Genomic DNA, 14,845 nt, shown 5'->3' on the forward strand with positions numbered 1-14,845 from the left:
CCCCAAAAAATAAATAAACGTTGAAAAAAAATTTTTTTTAATAAAAAAAAAAAAAGAAAATCATGTGCACATGTGTTCTTTTCCGTTTTGACCCATCCCATTCTACAGTAGCTCAAGCTGTTCCCTAAAGGTCTTGTATATGTCTTGATGAGGTAACTTACAGGTATTTCACATTTCCCTTAATCTTATAAATAAGGCATTTTTCCATTTAATTTAGCACATTTAAGGTAGTGCTGAAATATTATAATGCCGTTGGTTTCTTCATATATATCATGCCTTCAGCACTTTTGCTGAGCTTCTCTCTGTACAACAACTTCCAGCATTCCCCTGTATTTGCTAGATATTTAATTCTACCTGCAACTAATATGTTTCTCTTCATAATAAATATTTCTTTTACATGTTCACTGCCACTACATGTGCTAGAGCTTTCAGAATAATACTATACAGTAGTTGCAAAGTGGATGTCCTTTTTCCCTCCAATTTGAAGGGAATTCCTTTTGTGCTTTAGTATGAAGTGTGATAGTAAATGTTTTGAGATAGATCATGATAAGACAATAATTTTCTATTTCTAGCATTCAGAGAACTACAAGAAATGGTAGAGAATATTGTCCAGTGCCTTTTGATCTATAAATGTCATGTACTTACCGAGCCTTTCCAAACTTTTTTTTTACTGTTGTACAATATTTCAAGTAGCAGAAATGTCTACAAAGAATAATATTGCACATAACCATCTATCATTCGCTTTCATCACATCTTAACACTGCTTTATGCTGTTTTTGTTGTTACTCTTTTTAGATAAAATAATACAGGAATTTGAAGGCTTTTAATCATCCTTTCCAGTCTTGCTGGGTAGCCCCCTGTCCCCACCCCCCACTCATTAACATTCATTGTTTCCTTGATCTTCTCTCCCCTTTGGGCAGGTACCCCTGCTTCCAGATATGTTTGGGTCTGTTTCTGAGCTCTCTATTGTGTCCTGATTGGTCTGTCTTTCCCTGTTCAATACCACATTGTCTTAAAGTAGGTCATCATGTAGGACAAATCTGCCCACCTCATTTTTCCCCCCCAAATTTTCTTAGCAATTATTGGTCCTTTACTTTCTTACATGATATTTATAAAAGTTCATAAAATTTTACTGAAAACCCTTGCAAAATATCTATTACAATTGCATTGTATTTAACATAAATTTGGTAAAAATTAACACCTATATCTTTCTTCATTTCTTCAGGTTTCTTTTATGTCACTTATTTTGCAGCTTTTTTGGTAATTTTCTCCATCGAATACTTAAATGTTATTTATTATATTCTTAGCTGTCTTAATTGCTAATGTTATTAAGACCCTTTGATTTTGTACTACATTTGGTGATTGGTTCTTTCTGGGAATATAGGAATGTTATGTGTGTGATTAGGTCCCAGACACTGGGCCTAAAATACCTGGGTTTGAATCCCAGCTCTCCCACTTTTACTAGCTGTGTCTATCCTTGGGAAAATGATTTAACCTTTCTGTCCTTCTATTTCCTCATTTGAAAAATGGAGAGTATTAGTACCCACCTCACAATGGTTATTATGAAAATTAAGTCAATTAATATGTTTAATTGGTTGTAAGAGTGCCTAGCACATATAAATATGCTGTTAAATAGTTTGCCTACTGACTGTGCTAAACACATTGATCTGCTAATCTTCAACCAATAGTATGATTAATAGTAATTACAATAATTATTGTTATAGCACCTAACATATATGGAGAATATAATAAAATTTCCTGAGCACCTTTCATGTGATACCTAACTCTATGAAATAAATAATAATAGCAATATACCATTTATCAAATGAGGAAATAATTTACCAAAGGCCACATATTTCTTGAGTCAGGAATCCAGGAATGGCTATAATATATTGGAAACGCAGAGTTTTTATCCTTGTATTTCTTTCAATCAGTTAATTTTAGACTTTTTAGACTTTTAAGAGCCCTGATGTTTGGAGGCGCCTGTGTAGCTCAGTCAGTTAAGCCTCCAACTTCGGCTCAAGTCAATATCCCGCCGTTCCTGAGTTCGAGCCCCACGTCAGGCTCTGTGCTGACAGCTCGGAGCCTGGAGCCTGCTTCGGATTCTGTGTCTCCCTCCCTCCCTACCCCTCCCCTGTTCACACTCTGTCTCTCTCTCTCAAAAATAAGTAAACATTAAAAAAAAAAGCCCTGGGGGCGCCTGGGTGGCGCAGTCGGTTAAGCGTCCGACTTCAGCCAGGTCACGATCTCGCGGTCCGTGAGCCTGATGGCTCAGAGCCTGGAGCCTGCTTCCGATTCTGTGTCTCCCTCTCTCTCTGCCCCTCCCCCGTTCATGCTCTGTCTCTCTCTGTCCCAAAAATAAATAAACGTTGAAAAAAAAAAAAAAAAAAAAAAAAAGCCCTGATGTTTGCATATCTTACTATAAATCTGTGGACTTTTTACTAGATGACCGGTATTTAACATCTTAAAAGATATTGATAAATCTAAATAGCTAATTCCATCTGACACAAATACGAATTCACCTTACAAGCTGCTTGATATAAATATGCATGTACCTCACCTCCATCTCACCAAAAAGTTGCATTGACATGACAAAAAACATATGAAAATTATGGGGGGAAAGTCCATAGTGTGTGGAAGGCAGGGGAGATGTCGAAGGAACCACAACAGGAATGGATTTGAGAATGATGTGTAGCACATAGATTCAGGTGACAATGAAATTCGAATTAAGGAGCCCACATTCCAGATACGAGCAAAATCTAGGATTCTAAAGAGAAAGTTTTCTAAGGGAACTTCATAAAGACTCCAAAATTAGAAGCAGAAGTGAGCCCAGGGGCGGCAGCCTATAAATTAATCAAAGTTCTGTGGAACCACTAATCTTAACTTGTACAGTAGCTGACTCCAGTCTTCCTCCAGAATAAAGCTGTGATTGCAACTTTTCCATTTGAAAGGTTACCAGGGAAAGCACTTAGAAAAAGAGTAAGGCTGTTATGCAGATTTCAGTCCATGCATTCTCTACAGATGAAGTTTTCTAGAGATTTAATCATTCCCTTCTCTCTGCTACTGAGGGAGACACGCTTACAAATGGATATTTCCCTTATTCCTTTAAATATCTCCTACAAAAAGGTAACTTCTAGTTGGTTTGCAAAGTTCCTTATGTGTCCACAGCTTCTTAAAAATAACTACCTTAAGGGGCGCCTGGGTGGCGCAGTCGGTTAAGCGTCCGACTTCAGCCAGGTCACGATCTCGCGGTCCGTGAGTTCGAGCCCCGCGTCGGGCTCTGGGCTGATGGCTCAGAGCCTGGAGCCTGTTTCCCATTCTGTGTCTCCCTCTCTCTCTGACCCTCCCCCGTTCATGCTCTCTCTCTGTCCCAGAAATAAATAAATGTTGAAAAAAAAATTTTTTTTAAATAACTAGCTTAAAATCATCAGTATGCCGGGGTGCCTGGATGGCTCAGTGGTTAAGCATCTGACTTTGGCCAGGTCATGATCTTGAAGTCCCTGAGTTTGAGCCCCTGCTGTCAGCACAGAACCTGTTTCAGATTGTTCGTTTCCCCCCCTCTCTGCCTCTCCCCCTCTTGCTTTCTGTCTCTCTCAAAATAAATAAATAAGCTTAAAAAAAAAATAATCGGTATGCCAAAGAGACATCTTAGGATGGCAAAATTTGCTCTGCTATACCTTTGAAATCCTTGGAACATTAAAAAAAAGTTAACAATTTCGGGGCACCTGGGTGGCTCAGTCGGCTGAGTGTCCTATTTCAGCTCAGGTCATGATCTCACAATTTGTGAGTTCGAGCCCCACGTCGGGCTCTCTGCTGACAGCTCAGAGCCTGCTTCGGATTCTGTGTCTCCCTCTCTCTCTGCTCTTCCCCTGCTCACATGCTGTCTCTCTCTCAAAAATAAATAAAGATTTTTAAAAAGTTAACAATTTTAAGGTTGTTGGTTATTTTTTGGTAGGCGTTTGAATGAAAACAGGATTTCAAAAGTTGCTATTTAGCTTTCATCTTTAAGTAATTTTAGCATATTTGAATTCTCTTAAATTAAGGCAGGACACTCTTCCAATAAATGACCACGAAAGCTCTATAGTTAATAGTATTATCGGTATAGAGAGACAGAAATACATTTAATGAAAATATTGGCATTGTTGCATGTGTTACCCCCTTCAGTTTTCAGCATCTAGTTTAACTGGAACATTAGCTCTACTTTGTGGATTATTGAAATGTTTGCTTATTAAAATATTTTATATTAAAAAATATTTTTAAAGGATTCTTAACTAGTTGAAATCTATGATTAATATCTTTTAATATTGGGGAGTTTCTGAATTACCCTTGAGGTTGTTAAGAAACAAATTTCACTGAGTACATTTGAATTGGCTTTATTAAATGATTCATGAATTGGGCAGCATCCCATCTAGCTAGCAGAGGGGAGCTCGGAGGAGTTGTACAACATGCAACACTTTTAGAGAGTAAGTATGGGACGATAAAGTAACTGGTAAAAGGAAAGGATTCTCTGGGCAAGATAGCTTTCCCTGAGAGGGAAGAGCAGGAAATCTTATTATGTGGATCACCTCATCTTCCTTTATGGGTGGGCAGAAGATGAGGGTGTGATGGAGAGGGCCGGCGTGGTCCGCCACACTTTGGCTCTGATAGGAAAATTCCTGACCTACTGGTTAAGGTTAGGACTAAGGCTACATTTCTGGGTGAAGTTGAAACTGCAAGTAGATTAGCTATGAAGCCCCAGTTTGGGGATTCGGTCTAAGTGGTGACATTTTGGGCCCATTGTTTGTTGTTGTTGTTGTTGTTGTTTTAATTTTTTTAAGTTTATTTTTATTTGGTTTGAAGACCTAAGCAGTGTGAGTGGGGGAAGAACAGAGAGAGAGGAGACAGAGAATCCCAAGCAGGCTCTGTGCTATCAGCGTGAAGCCGACGTGAGGCTCGAACTCACAAAACCGCCAGATCATGACCTGAGCTGAAACCAACAGTCAGATGCTTAACTGACAGAGTCACCCCGGGGGCCCCTGGACCCCTGGTTTTATAGCTGGGGTGCCGGGGTCAAGAGCACCTGGCTCTGGGGTTCCCAAACAGACCATGTCCGGGCACTCTCTGCTGACAAAATCCAAAGGCAGAGAAATGAGTGGCAGTGAAGCAAGAAAGAAATTTATTTCAGAGAGGCCAACGCTGGGAAGACAGAGGACTAGCATCTCAAACACTGCCTCCATAGGCCAAAAATACTTGCAGGTTTACTTACAATGTGGGGCAAACGTGGGTGGGCAGGCCCAGGTAGGCAGTGAAGGTTAAATGGATCATTGTCTTGCGGTCAATTACAGGCAGGGTCTTCCTGGCTCAGTTAAGACTTTATCGCTTGAGGGGGCAGTTACAGTCTCCTGCCTGTGGCAAGTGCTAGGCTGGAAAGAAGAATCCAACCAGAAAGTTTGAGGTCAAAATGGAGAGACCCAAAGTCCTGGTTCAGTTTTCTTGTTTCTTTTTAACAAGGTCATATGTTTTAAACTATTACTCGTTTATAATCAACTAATTTTTTTTTTTTTTGTATTTAGGATTTGGAAATATCTCACCGCGCACAGAAGGGGGGAAAATATTCTGTATCATCTATGCCTTACTGGGAATTCCCCTCTTTGGTTTTTTGTTGGCTGGAGTTGGAGATCAACTAGGGACCATATTCGGAAAAGGAATTGCAAAAGTGGAAGATACATTTATTGTAAGTATAATAGACTTTTAACTACATATGTTGTTGAATTTTTTAAAATTAAACTTTTCTATCACCTCAGGTACAGTTAGACATTCAAGTTATTGGGTTTTCCATAACCTTTTATGCATGTAACTCACTGCATAGTTATTTTTATATTTAATTTGAATGAGTAAATTAATGCATGAGAAAAACCCAAAAATACGTAGAAATAAAATAGAAATTTGACAGCCCTAGGTTCAAATTCCAGATGTCTTGCTGTATTCTCTCTTTTTAAAAACACGTTTGAATGTTTATTTTTGAGAGAGAGAGAGGGGCGGGCAGAGAGAGAAGGAAACATAGAATCTGAAGCAGGCTCCAGGCTCTGAACTATCAGCACAGAGCCCAACACACGGCTCAAACCCATGAACTGCAAGATCATGACCTGGGCCGAAGTCGGCAGCTTAACCGACTGAACCACCCAGGCACCCAGTCTTGCAGTATTCTCTTAAGTTAGCTATTTTACCCTGAAACCTCCCTTTTGTCATTTCTATGATGTGAATAGGTACTGGTGATGGAGACATCACTCTGAGAATTAGAGATAAAAATAAAAGCTTCATGTAGCTAGTAAATACCTGATGATATTTTCTCATTTAAATTTGCTTTGGTATCTTTTTTTGTTGCTGGTGGCATTCTAAACTTATATAGCCCTTTTGTGAAGGACATCATATTTAGCAAACCCGATAAAGGCGATCCTGTAACTTAATTCAGTGATGTCACTGATAGAAACTTACCTAAGGGGTGTAATTCAGTAGAACCACAAATAATACACTCGACGATGTTCATCACTATATTATACTCAATAGAAAAAATCAGTAAAATGAAAATGCTTTTATTAGAATTATAAATGAAAGATAGTAATAAGACCACTATGATTACAAGCTTCTATTCTTGAAGGAAATTACCAAGAAAATGGTTGCATGAGAGGGTGGGATTATAAATGATTGTTATTACCATCACCACTATTACAAATGCATTTTACTTATTATTCAATAGTGTTTCATCTTTTCACAAACAAATACTTCAGCAAAGTATTTTACATTTAATTATGTTGATGAAATAAGACTACTGAATATTGGTTTTTCCATATATATTCCAGTTTTCAGCATTAGTTATATTTTATATTTAAGTTCACACTTCACCCTCAGGTATTTTTACAGTTAGAAGTAGTATGGTGATTCCAAAATATGAGTGTCATCCTGTTTGGGGTATTATACTTCTCTTATATTGATATTTAAAGTATCTTGTATTTATATTAATTGAGAGGGAAGATTAGTGCCATCAACTTGGTAATGCTGAATTGTTCATTCATTCAACAAATTTTTTTCTTAAATTTTTTTTTTAATTTGAGCATAGTTGACATACAATATTGCATTAGTTTCAAGTGTATGACTTAGTGACCTGACAAGTTTAAACATTATGCTGTCTTTGCCATAATTGGGTATAGCAACCATCTGTCCCATTACATTGCTGTTACAATATCACTGGTTTTCTTATGTCGTGCCTTTCATTCCCTTGACTTATTCATTCCATAACCGGAAGCCCGTATCTCTGTCTCCCCTTCACCCATTTTGCCCAATTCTCCCTTTCCCCTCCCCTCTGGCAACCATCAGTTTGTTCTCTGTATTTATAGTTCTGATACTGCTGTTTGTTCGTGTATTCATTTGTTTTATTTTATTCAACGAATTTTGGGTTCCCTACTGGATGCCAGGCAACGTTTTTCATGCATCTACATTGGGGCATAAAACACATAAAACACATAAAACATCTGGTGGTGAATACGTGACAGTGGTCATGATTCCACACTTAGTACTAACCACTGTTGTGAGAACTTTACAAACACAAATTCGTCTAAATTTCACTTATGTGATAAGGATGGTGGACTAGAGAAACTATTTTTTTCACTTTCCGTTCTAATTGGTTTCCTAGATCGTTATCTCTAGAAATTTGTCAAGTTTTAAAACTTAGTGGTTTTTATATGGTGGGGATGCGACCTATAATTTTAATAGCAGATAGGAAAGATCCAGTTAGAGATATTTAGCCTCAAATGAAGATCCGGAGATAAATTGTTGTATGTACAAACATATATACAAATATGTTATACTGAGGAGATTCCTGATAAGAGAAGAAGGTGAATAAATATGGGTACTCTGAAGACAGCTGTAGTGAAGGGGTATTGAAGATTTATCCTTGCCTCCATGTCATGTTTGATTTATTCCGTTGTACAATTTAAAGCCATAGAAGAGAGAGATAATTCATCTGGTTCACAGGGAAATCAACTGTGGCCATTAAGTCTGTGAGCACTTCAGTTGAATCAATTGAATAATGATAGGAAAACATACAGGGAAATTTTTCATAAAATTAATAATTTTTATCAATTATCAGTAGTCAGTATTTAATTTTTTAATGTTTATTTATTCCTGAGAGAGAGAGAGAGAGAGAGAAAAGACAGAGACAGAGTGCAAGCAGGGGCGGGGCAGAGAGAGAGAGAGAGACAGTATCCAAAGCACATGCCAGGTTCTGAGATGTCAACACAGAGCTTGACGTGGGGCTCGAACTCACAAACAGCAAGATCATGACCTGAGCCAAAGTCGGACGTTTAACCAACTGAGCCACCCAAGCGTCCCATCGATAGTCAATATTTAGTTAACAGTTCACTTTTCTCTATTTTGCTATATTTCCAGATTATGCTTGGCTCGCTATCAGCAGTATGCCTATAGGATAGAAATATTTCAAAAGTAGTTCACATAAACAAGGAATGATGTAAATCTCAAATTGTATTCTCAGAGCAAATGTAATTTATTTTGAAAGTATTTTACCTGTTGTAAAGCTATGTAAGGGTAAAGTGGCATCGTCATGAGCATTGATTGCTTTGAGTTAGGTGTGTTCTCTCCAATTTTTATAAGACAATTGAAAATTAATCATGAAAGGGAAAAAAATAACATCCTTACTTGCTAATTTGTTGATAGCTGTGTATTAGGTTAGCTTTGCAGGTGCACCAATAATCAATAAATCTCCATCAGTGTCTCTTTCTCGCTGTCTTCATTCTCACCCATAGAAGTGGAATGTTAGTCAGACCAAGATTCGCATCATCTCAACCATCATATTTATACTGTTCGGCTGTGTACTCTTTGTTGCTCTGCCTGCGATCATATTCAAGCACATAGAAGGCTGGACTGCCCTGGACGCCATTTATTTTGTGGTCATCACTCTAACAACCATTGGATTTGGCGACTATGTAGCAGGTAAGTTTTTCCTGGCACCAACAGTACTCGCCTAGCCCGTGTCCTTTAGACTTTTTGCTTGGGTTCATAGCACAACACGGTGTGTCTGTCTTAATTTCCCAGGCCTGCCCTAATAAACAAAATTCCCCAAACTGGGTGGCTTTAAACAAAAGAAATTCATTGCCTCAGAGAAGTTCAAAATCAGGGTGACAGTAGGGGCACGATCCCTCTTGAGACTCTAGGTGGCCTTCCTTCCTCCTTGTTTCTTTCAGCTTCTGGAGGAGGCAATCAGTTTCTGCCTGTCCTGCCCTATTATTATCCCTGCTTATGACGTCACATGGCATTTGTTCTCTCTGTGTCCCTGTAGCTGTGTCCCTCTTCTTATATGGACACTGGTCATACTGGATGGAAAGCCCACTCTACTCCAGTATGAGTTCAAATTAACTAATTACATCTTCAAGGACCTTATTTTTCCTATAAGGCCATGTTCTGAGGTCCTGGAGACTCACATACCATTTTGAAAGACCATTTAATCCATAACAGTGACAGAGACAAAAGATAAGTCATTCTTCTGTGATAGTGGAGGTAAGCAGAAAGGTGCAGTTGAACATTTAGATTTCATTCTAGGAAAGAAATATATGTTGCTGTTTGTTCAGAATATTATATTCCCACCTTAGTTTCAGAAACCAGACAATCTGCCCCTTAATTTTTTTTGTTTGTTTTTGTTTGTTTTTATTTAGTGTTTCATGAATTCGAGTTTAACTTCTCTTTGCTCTTTTTGCTTAAGCCTTTTCATGACTTACTTTTAAAAACACCTGCAAACTTTAGAAGATATTCTAAGCTATTTTCAAACCTTCTTTTCTCTAAGATATTTAACTCCTTTAATTTCCAGTTCTCAGGGAAGTATTTTTCACCTTAACCAAAGTGGCCACATTTTTTCGTTTTGTGTTTTTTTGACATTTCCTTTTGTACGTGTTATTACGATTACAGTTTGCTTTATTGTTTTATCTCTTAGGTCTTCACTTCCTATCATTTTAATTCTTTCTTTACCATTTATATTATCCAGTTGTCATTATTATTCTAACTCCAGTTTTCAATAAATTATAGTAACGATGGTAAAAGTAACCATGGTGATGTTCTATCATGGACCATTTTGACTAGCTCTTGAAAATCTAAACCATTCTTTTTTAGAAAATCCAATTTGAAGTATTAGAAGATCATGCTAAACACTATAGTAGGAATGTGCTCTTCAACTTCCCGGAATAAACTCACCAGCCTAATTTAATTTTAAGAGAGTTTTATGCTTTTTGGCTGTTTACTGTTCTTTCTCATCCCAAACTTCTTACTTACGTGTTTTCAGAGAAAAACTGCTTTGCACAGTTCTCTAATATCTCAGAGAAGCCTGATGGTTCATCTGTTTCTATTGATTTGTTAATTATAGTTGAGCCTGGCAAAGCCCCCCTTTCTGGGGAACATAGATGCTTGAAGGTGGGGATGTTTTCCTGAAGGAAGCTTTGCTTTTGGTCAGAAATACTGTGCACATATCTCTGTACTGGATGGAGGCCCCAAAAAGGGAAGGGTGCATCACTCTGCTGGAGATCCTTTAGTTTTCTAATTAGCAAACTGTAGGCAGAATAATCGCAGACATTTGTAGCTCCTTAGAAGACACGCTTCTGCTCTAAAGCACCCATTTTTCTAACCTCTCATGGAAGGTGTATGATTGGCTTAAGTAGAAATAGAAAGTGCATTAATGTAGGAGAAAGGAAGACACAGTGAGATGATAACAAGATTTAGACTTGTGGTATGTTAACCCCGGTCTCTTGTGCCACTTGATAAATATCAAGTCTTATAACAGCTGTGGCATATACAGGTATTAATGCAAGCTTTGTATTGCATGTGTTATTTTCATTTTAGTTTTTAATTTTGTATGGTAAGGCAATATTTTGTTTCTTTTTCCGCTTTATTGAGATAGAATTGAAAATAAAATTGTAAGATGTTAATAAGTATACACCGTGGTGATTTGATATATGTACATATTATAAAAGCATCTAGTTCATCTAGTTAATTAACACATTAACACATGCATCTTCTCACCTATTTATCTTTCGGAGGGGGCGGGCGGTAAGAACATTTAAGTTCTACCCCTAACATTTCGATAATCTAATACACTGCACATATTATTTTAAGAAATTGACTGACTACCAGTCCAGTATGTGGCCTGGTCTGGTTAAAAAACAAAACAAAACAAAGATTATAAATAAATTTTAAAAAGTGGGTAGAATCCTAAAATAATGTTGTATTGGTGACCACAGTGTAAAATGGCTTAGAAAAAAGAACAAATATTTTTACTTTATGGTTTTGTAGAAGATGAAAAAAGAAAACCACCTTTTTTTTTATACTAACCTTAAGAGATCAACACTTGGAAACTGGCTAGAAGAGCAGTTCACTGAGAACATCTTACGTGTAGGAGTGGGGACCCTGAATTCAGAGTTACGGCACAACACTGTAGGGGAGCATGGTAATAAAATTATATCTGTGCGCCATAAGTGGAATCTAATAAACACCCGTTATTACTAAGATTTTATCATATTGCACCCCTTTGTAAATCCGTTACTGTAATTTTATTTCTGCAGAGGAAATAATAAAAACTCACTAGAAATATGCCTTGCTTGGGGCGCCTGGGTGGCTCGGTCAGTTGAGCGTCCGACTTCGGCTCAGGTCACGATCTCGCGGTCCGTGAGTTCGAGCCCCGCGTCGGGCTCTGGGCTGATGGCTCAGAGCCTGGAGCCTGCTTCCCATTCTGTGTCTCCCTCTCTCTCTGCTCCTCCCCTGTTCATGCTCTGTCTCTCTCTCTCTCTCTCAAAAATGAATAAACGTTAAAAAAAATTTTTTAAAAAAAAGAAATATGCCTTGCTAATAATTAGCAAAGGAATTTGATGGGATTCAAGTGACAAATGCTGAGAAAGATAAATTAGAGAAGAGTCTTCACATGCCAGGTCCTTGTGCCCAGGGAGTGGTTTTGGAAGGAGTGTGTACATGAGGCAGATGTGGCCAAGGCTGGGTAGGAAATGTGTACTCTTTGCAAGATTCTTTGGAAAAACAAAAACCTCGAGTTCTTTTTTTAAAGGTCTGGGAAAAGAATTGCCTCACTTAATTCAATAGAGTACACACAAATAGGTTTTGCTTCTGGGTACCTTGTGGCTGTGGAGTAAAAGCTAGCTATTGAGCAAAGTCAAGTACCCCTTCCGGGAAGTATCGGTTGCTTACTTTCTAGAACCTTCCCTTTTGAAGTGAGATGTCACTACAGATAGTAATCTCGCTTAAAGTTGGTGCTTTTGCCAAGGAAAAGTAGGAGGCACTGCTCCAACTTAAACCTCCTCATCTTTCTATCGGACTATAAATCTCAAAAGGACACAAGGATATACCTCCTGCAATGCACACTCCCCATCTGATGCCCTTCTCAAACCTGCAAACCCTGCTCGGAATGGGATTAAGGTTTAATCATGTTCTTGTGTTGAACCCCTTTGAAGACCAACTAAAGAACATACTCTTCAAACTGATATTATTAAAGGAAAATAAGAAATTTTGGAGAGCAATGTATAAATTGTTTAGGATACAAGTTGTAATCTTGGTGTAAATATTAGAAGCATCTTGAGAGCAACAAGCACAGATGTGAGGTTCTGAACCAGAACTCTGGAGCACAGTGCTCATCTCCAGGGTATGAGCAAGAAAGTCCATGCCAGGTGTAATTTCTGCCATGGGAAGCAGACAGAACAACTCCTGTTTTGATGTATTTGTAAGCCTCATTCCTTACTTTTTACTTGTTATATGTCGTAGTGCCCGTGATGTAATTTGTAAGAACATAATCGATTTCTAATTCATAAATAAACATGCATTTAAATTTGCATGTGCAAAACCTTTTCACTGTTGGGGATATTGAATCAAAAGTATTTACAGATCACTGGTAAAGACAAATCAACACAGTGTTTAGGTCTCATTGTGTATGTGACTGAACAGAGAAATGCAGCATTTAGTAATTTTCTGCAAGAAGAGACCTGGAAAATTAAAAAAAAAATTAATGTTTATTCATTTTTGAGAGACACAGAGAGACAGAGTGTGAGCAGGGGAGGGGCAGAGACTAAGGCAGACACAGTATCTCAAGCAGGCTCCAGGCTCTGAACTGTCAGCATAGAGCCCCACACAAGACCCGAACCCACAAACCATGAGATCATGACCTGAGCCAAAGTCAGACGCTTAACTGACTGAGCTACCCAGGAGCCCCAAGACCTGGAAAATTTTAATTTTATATTTATATTTATGCAAGGGAGGTGTTTTAGTGGCTGGCTGGTTACCTTAGTGACTGGTGTGTGCTCCCTCCTGATGGCCTTTTTTGTTCTTTCACTAGCTTTCAATGTTCTAGAACTAAAATGGACCCACGAGGCCACAGGGTCACTCCCACACTTGTTTTACACATGAATAAACAGACCCCCGTTACTAAGACCAGTGCTTGCAGACTAACCCTTCCTAAAAGGCAAGAAGAAACAATGTCAGTTATTTAGCAAAGTGTTGTTTTAGCAGTGCCTATAATTTGTAGTCAAATTATAGAGGTAAGTTAAAATTAATGGCAAAAAATATGTTTGAGGATTAACTGTTAATTTCCTGCCTTCTGTTTCTTAACTTTTGCCATCTTGTTTTCCATTTGATGAAAAGTCTGGGGTGACAAGTTGTTAAATCATGCTTACCTTGTAGACTGAGACCTAAATCATCCCTTCGCTAAAACCTAAGCAGTAGGGGCGCCTGGGTGGCTCAGTCTGTTGAGCATCTGATTCTCGATTTCAGCTCAGGTCATAATCCCAGGGTCATGGGATCAAGCCCTGTGTCAGGCTCTGTGCTGAGCTTGGAGGCTGCTTAAGGTTCTCTCTTTTTCCCTCTGCCCCTTTCCCCAACCTGCATGCTGTCTCTCCCTAAAAAATAAAATAAAACAAAACTAAGCAGTAATATTAATTATCTGGAAATGTGTGACAGACTGAAATCTATTCATTCAGGCTTGCCTCTATGACTGGTCTTTCAGGTCTGTGATTTTTTTTTAAAAATGGTGCTTCTTCAAATTTGGAGAGAAGTCATATAATTACCAAATTAAACACAATTTAAAATTCTCCCCCCCACCACCCAAAATAAAATTCTTTTCCAAAGCTACTATCTCGTTTATATATACTATTAGGGTAAGAGTGGGTCAAGCAAGTCAAGAAGCACATTTCCACATCTTGTTTAGAAGCTGCCTGAAGAAGTTCTCAAAACACACCCTTTTTCACAAACTTTTGTTCATAAGGTTTGTTCATAAGATATAATTTGAATGAGTGAAAGCCAGATGAAAAATTACACTTTCACAAAGCAGTGTCCTCACATTACCTGCTCTTCTAATAAAAAACAAAAATTTTAGCCAAAAATATAGATGTTCTAAGAAATCCTCATGGTTGATCTTAGGAAAACACATTTTCCATCAGAGCATAAATTAATTTAGCCATCCAGATATGTCTCCTTGGAATTTGGATCAATCTTTAGTTGAATAATGAAATTTTCCATATCTCACAGGTGGCTATTGAAAGTGTAGGGGCTAAGGACTGGCTCTCCCAAGATGGGCCACTATGCCATAAAGATTATTTTGACTTAAAAGTAACCAAAACCCACCAGATGCAGGAAAAGCTCTCTGCCTCCCCCTCAACTGCCTAAATATATTGGAAAAGAGAGCCTGTCCCAGGAAGAGAGCTATTAACAAAGACTCCCCTTTACCTAAGAAACTTACCTGCATAATAGGACAACCTTTGTTTTTCCAAACATCTCTTCTCATCTTCCTGGTAATGGTCTTCCTCCCCTTTGTGTC

The 14,845-nt window shown here is 38.2% G+C and overlaps 1 protein-coding gene across 3 annotated transcripts in view; it reads left to right on the plus strand.

The window, feature by feature from the left end:
• KCNK2 (potassium two pore domain channel subfamily K member 2) overlaps positions 1-14,845 on the plus strand; it is a 194,956-nt gene that overhangs the window by 132,350 nt on the left and 47,761 nt on the right. For all 3 annotated transcript variants that reach the window (XM_045452542.1, XM_045452541.1, XM_045452543.1), the window contains exons 4-5: positions 5,553-5,713; positions 8,799-8,985. In XM_045452542.1, coding sequence (XP_045308498.1) covers positions 5,553-5,713; positions 8,799-8,985 — 348 coding nt within the window. The remainder of the gene's footprint in view (positions 1-5,552; positions 5,714-8,798; positions 8,986-14,845) is intronic.

The sequence above is a fragment of the Leopardus geoffroyi genome, chromosome C3, assembly GCF_018350155.1.
Source record: "Leopardus geoffroyi isolate Oge1 chromosome C3, O.geoffroyi_Oge1_pat1.0, whole genome shotgun sequence".
NCBI lineage: Eukaryota > Metazoa > Chordata > Mammalia > Carnivora > Felidae > Leopardus > Leopardus geoffroyi.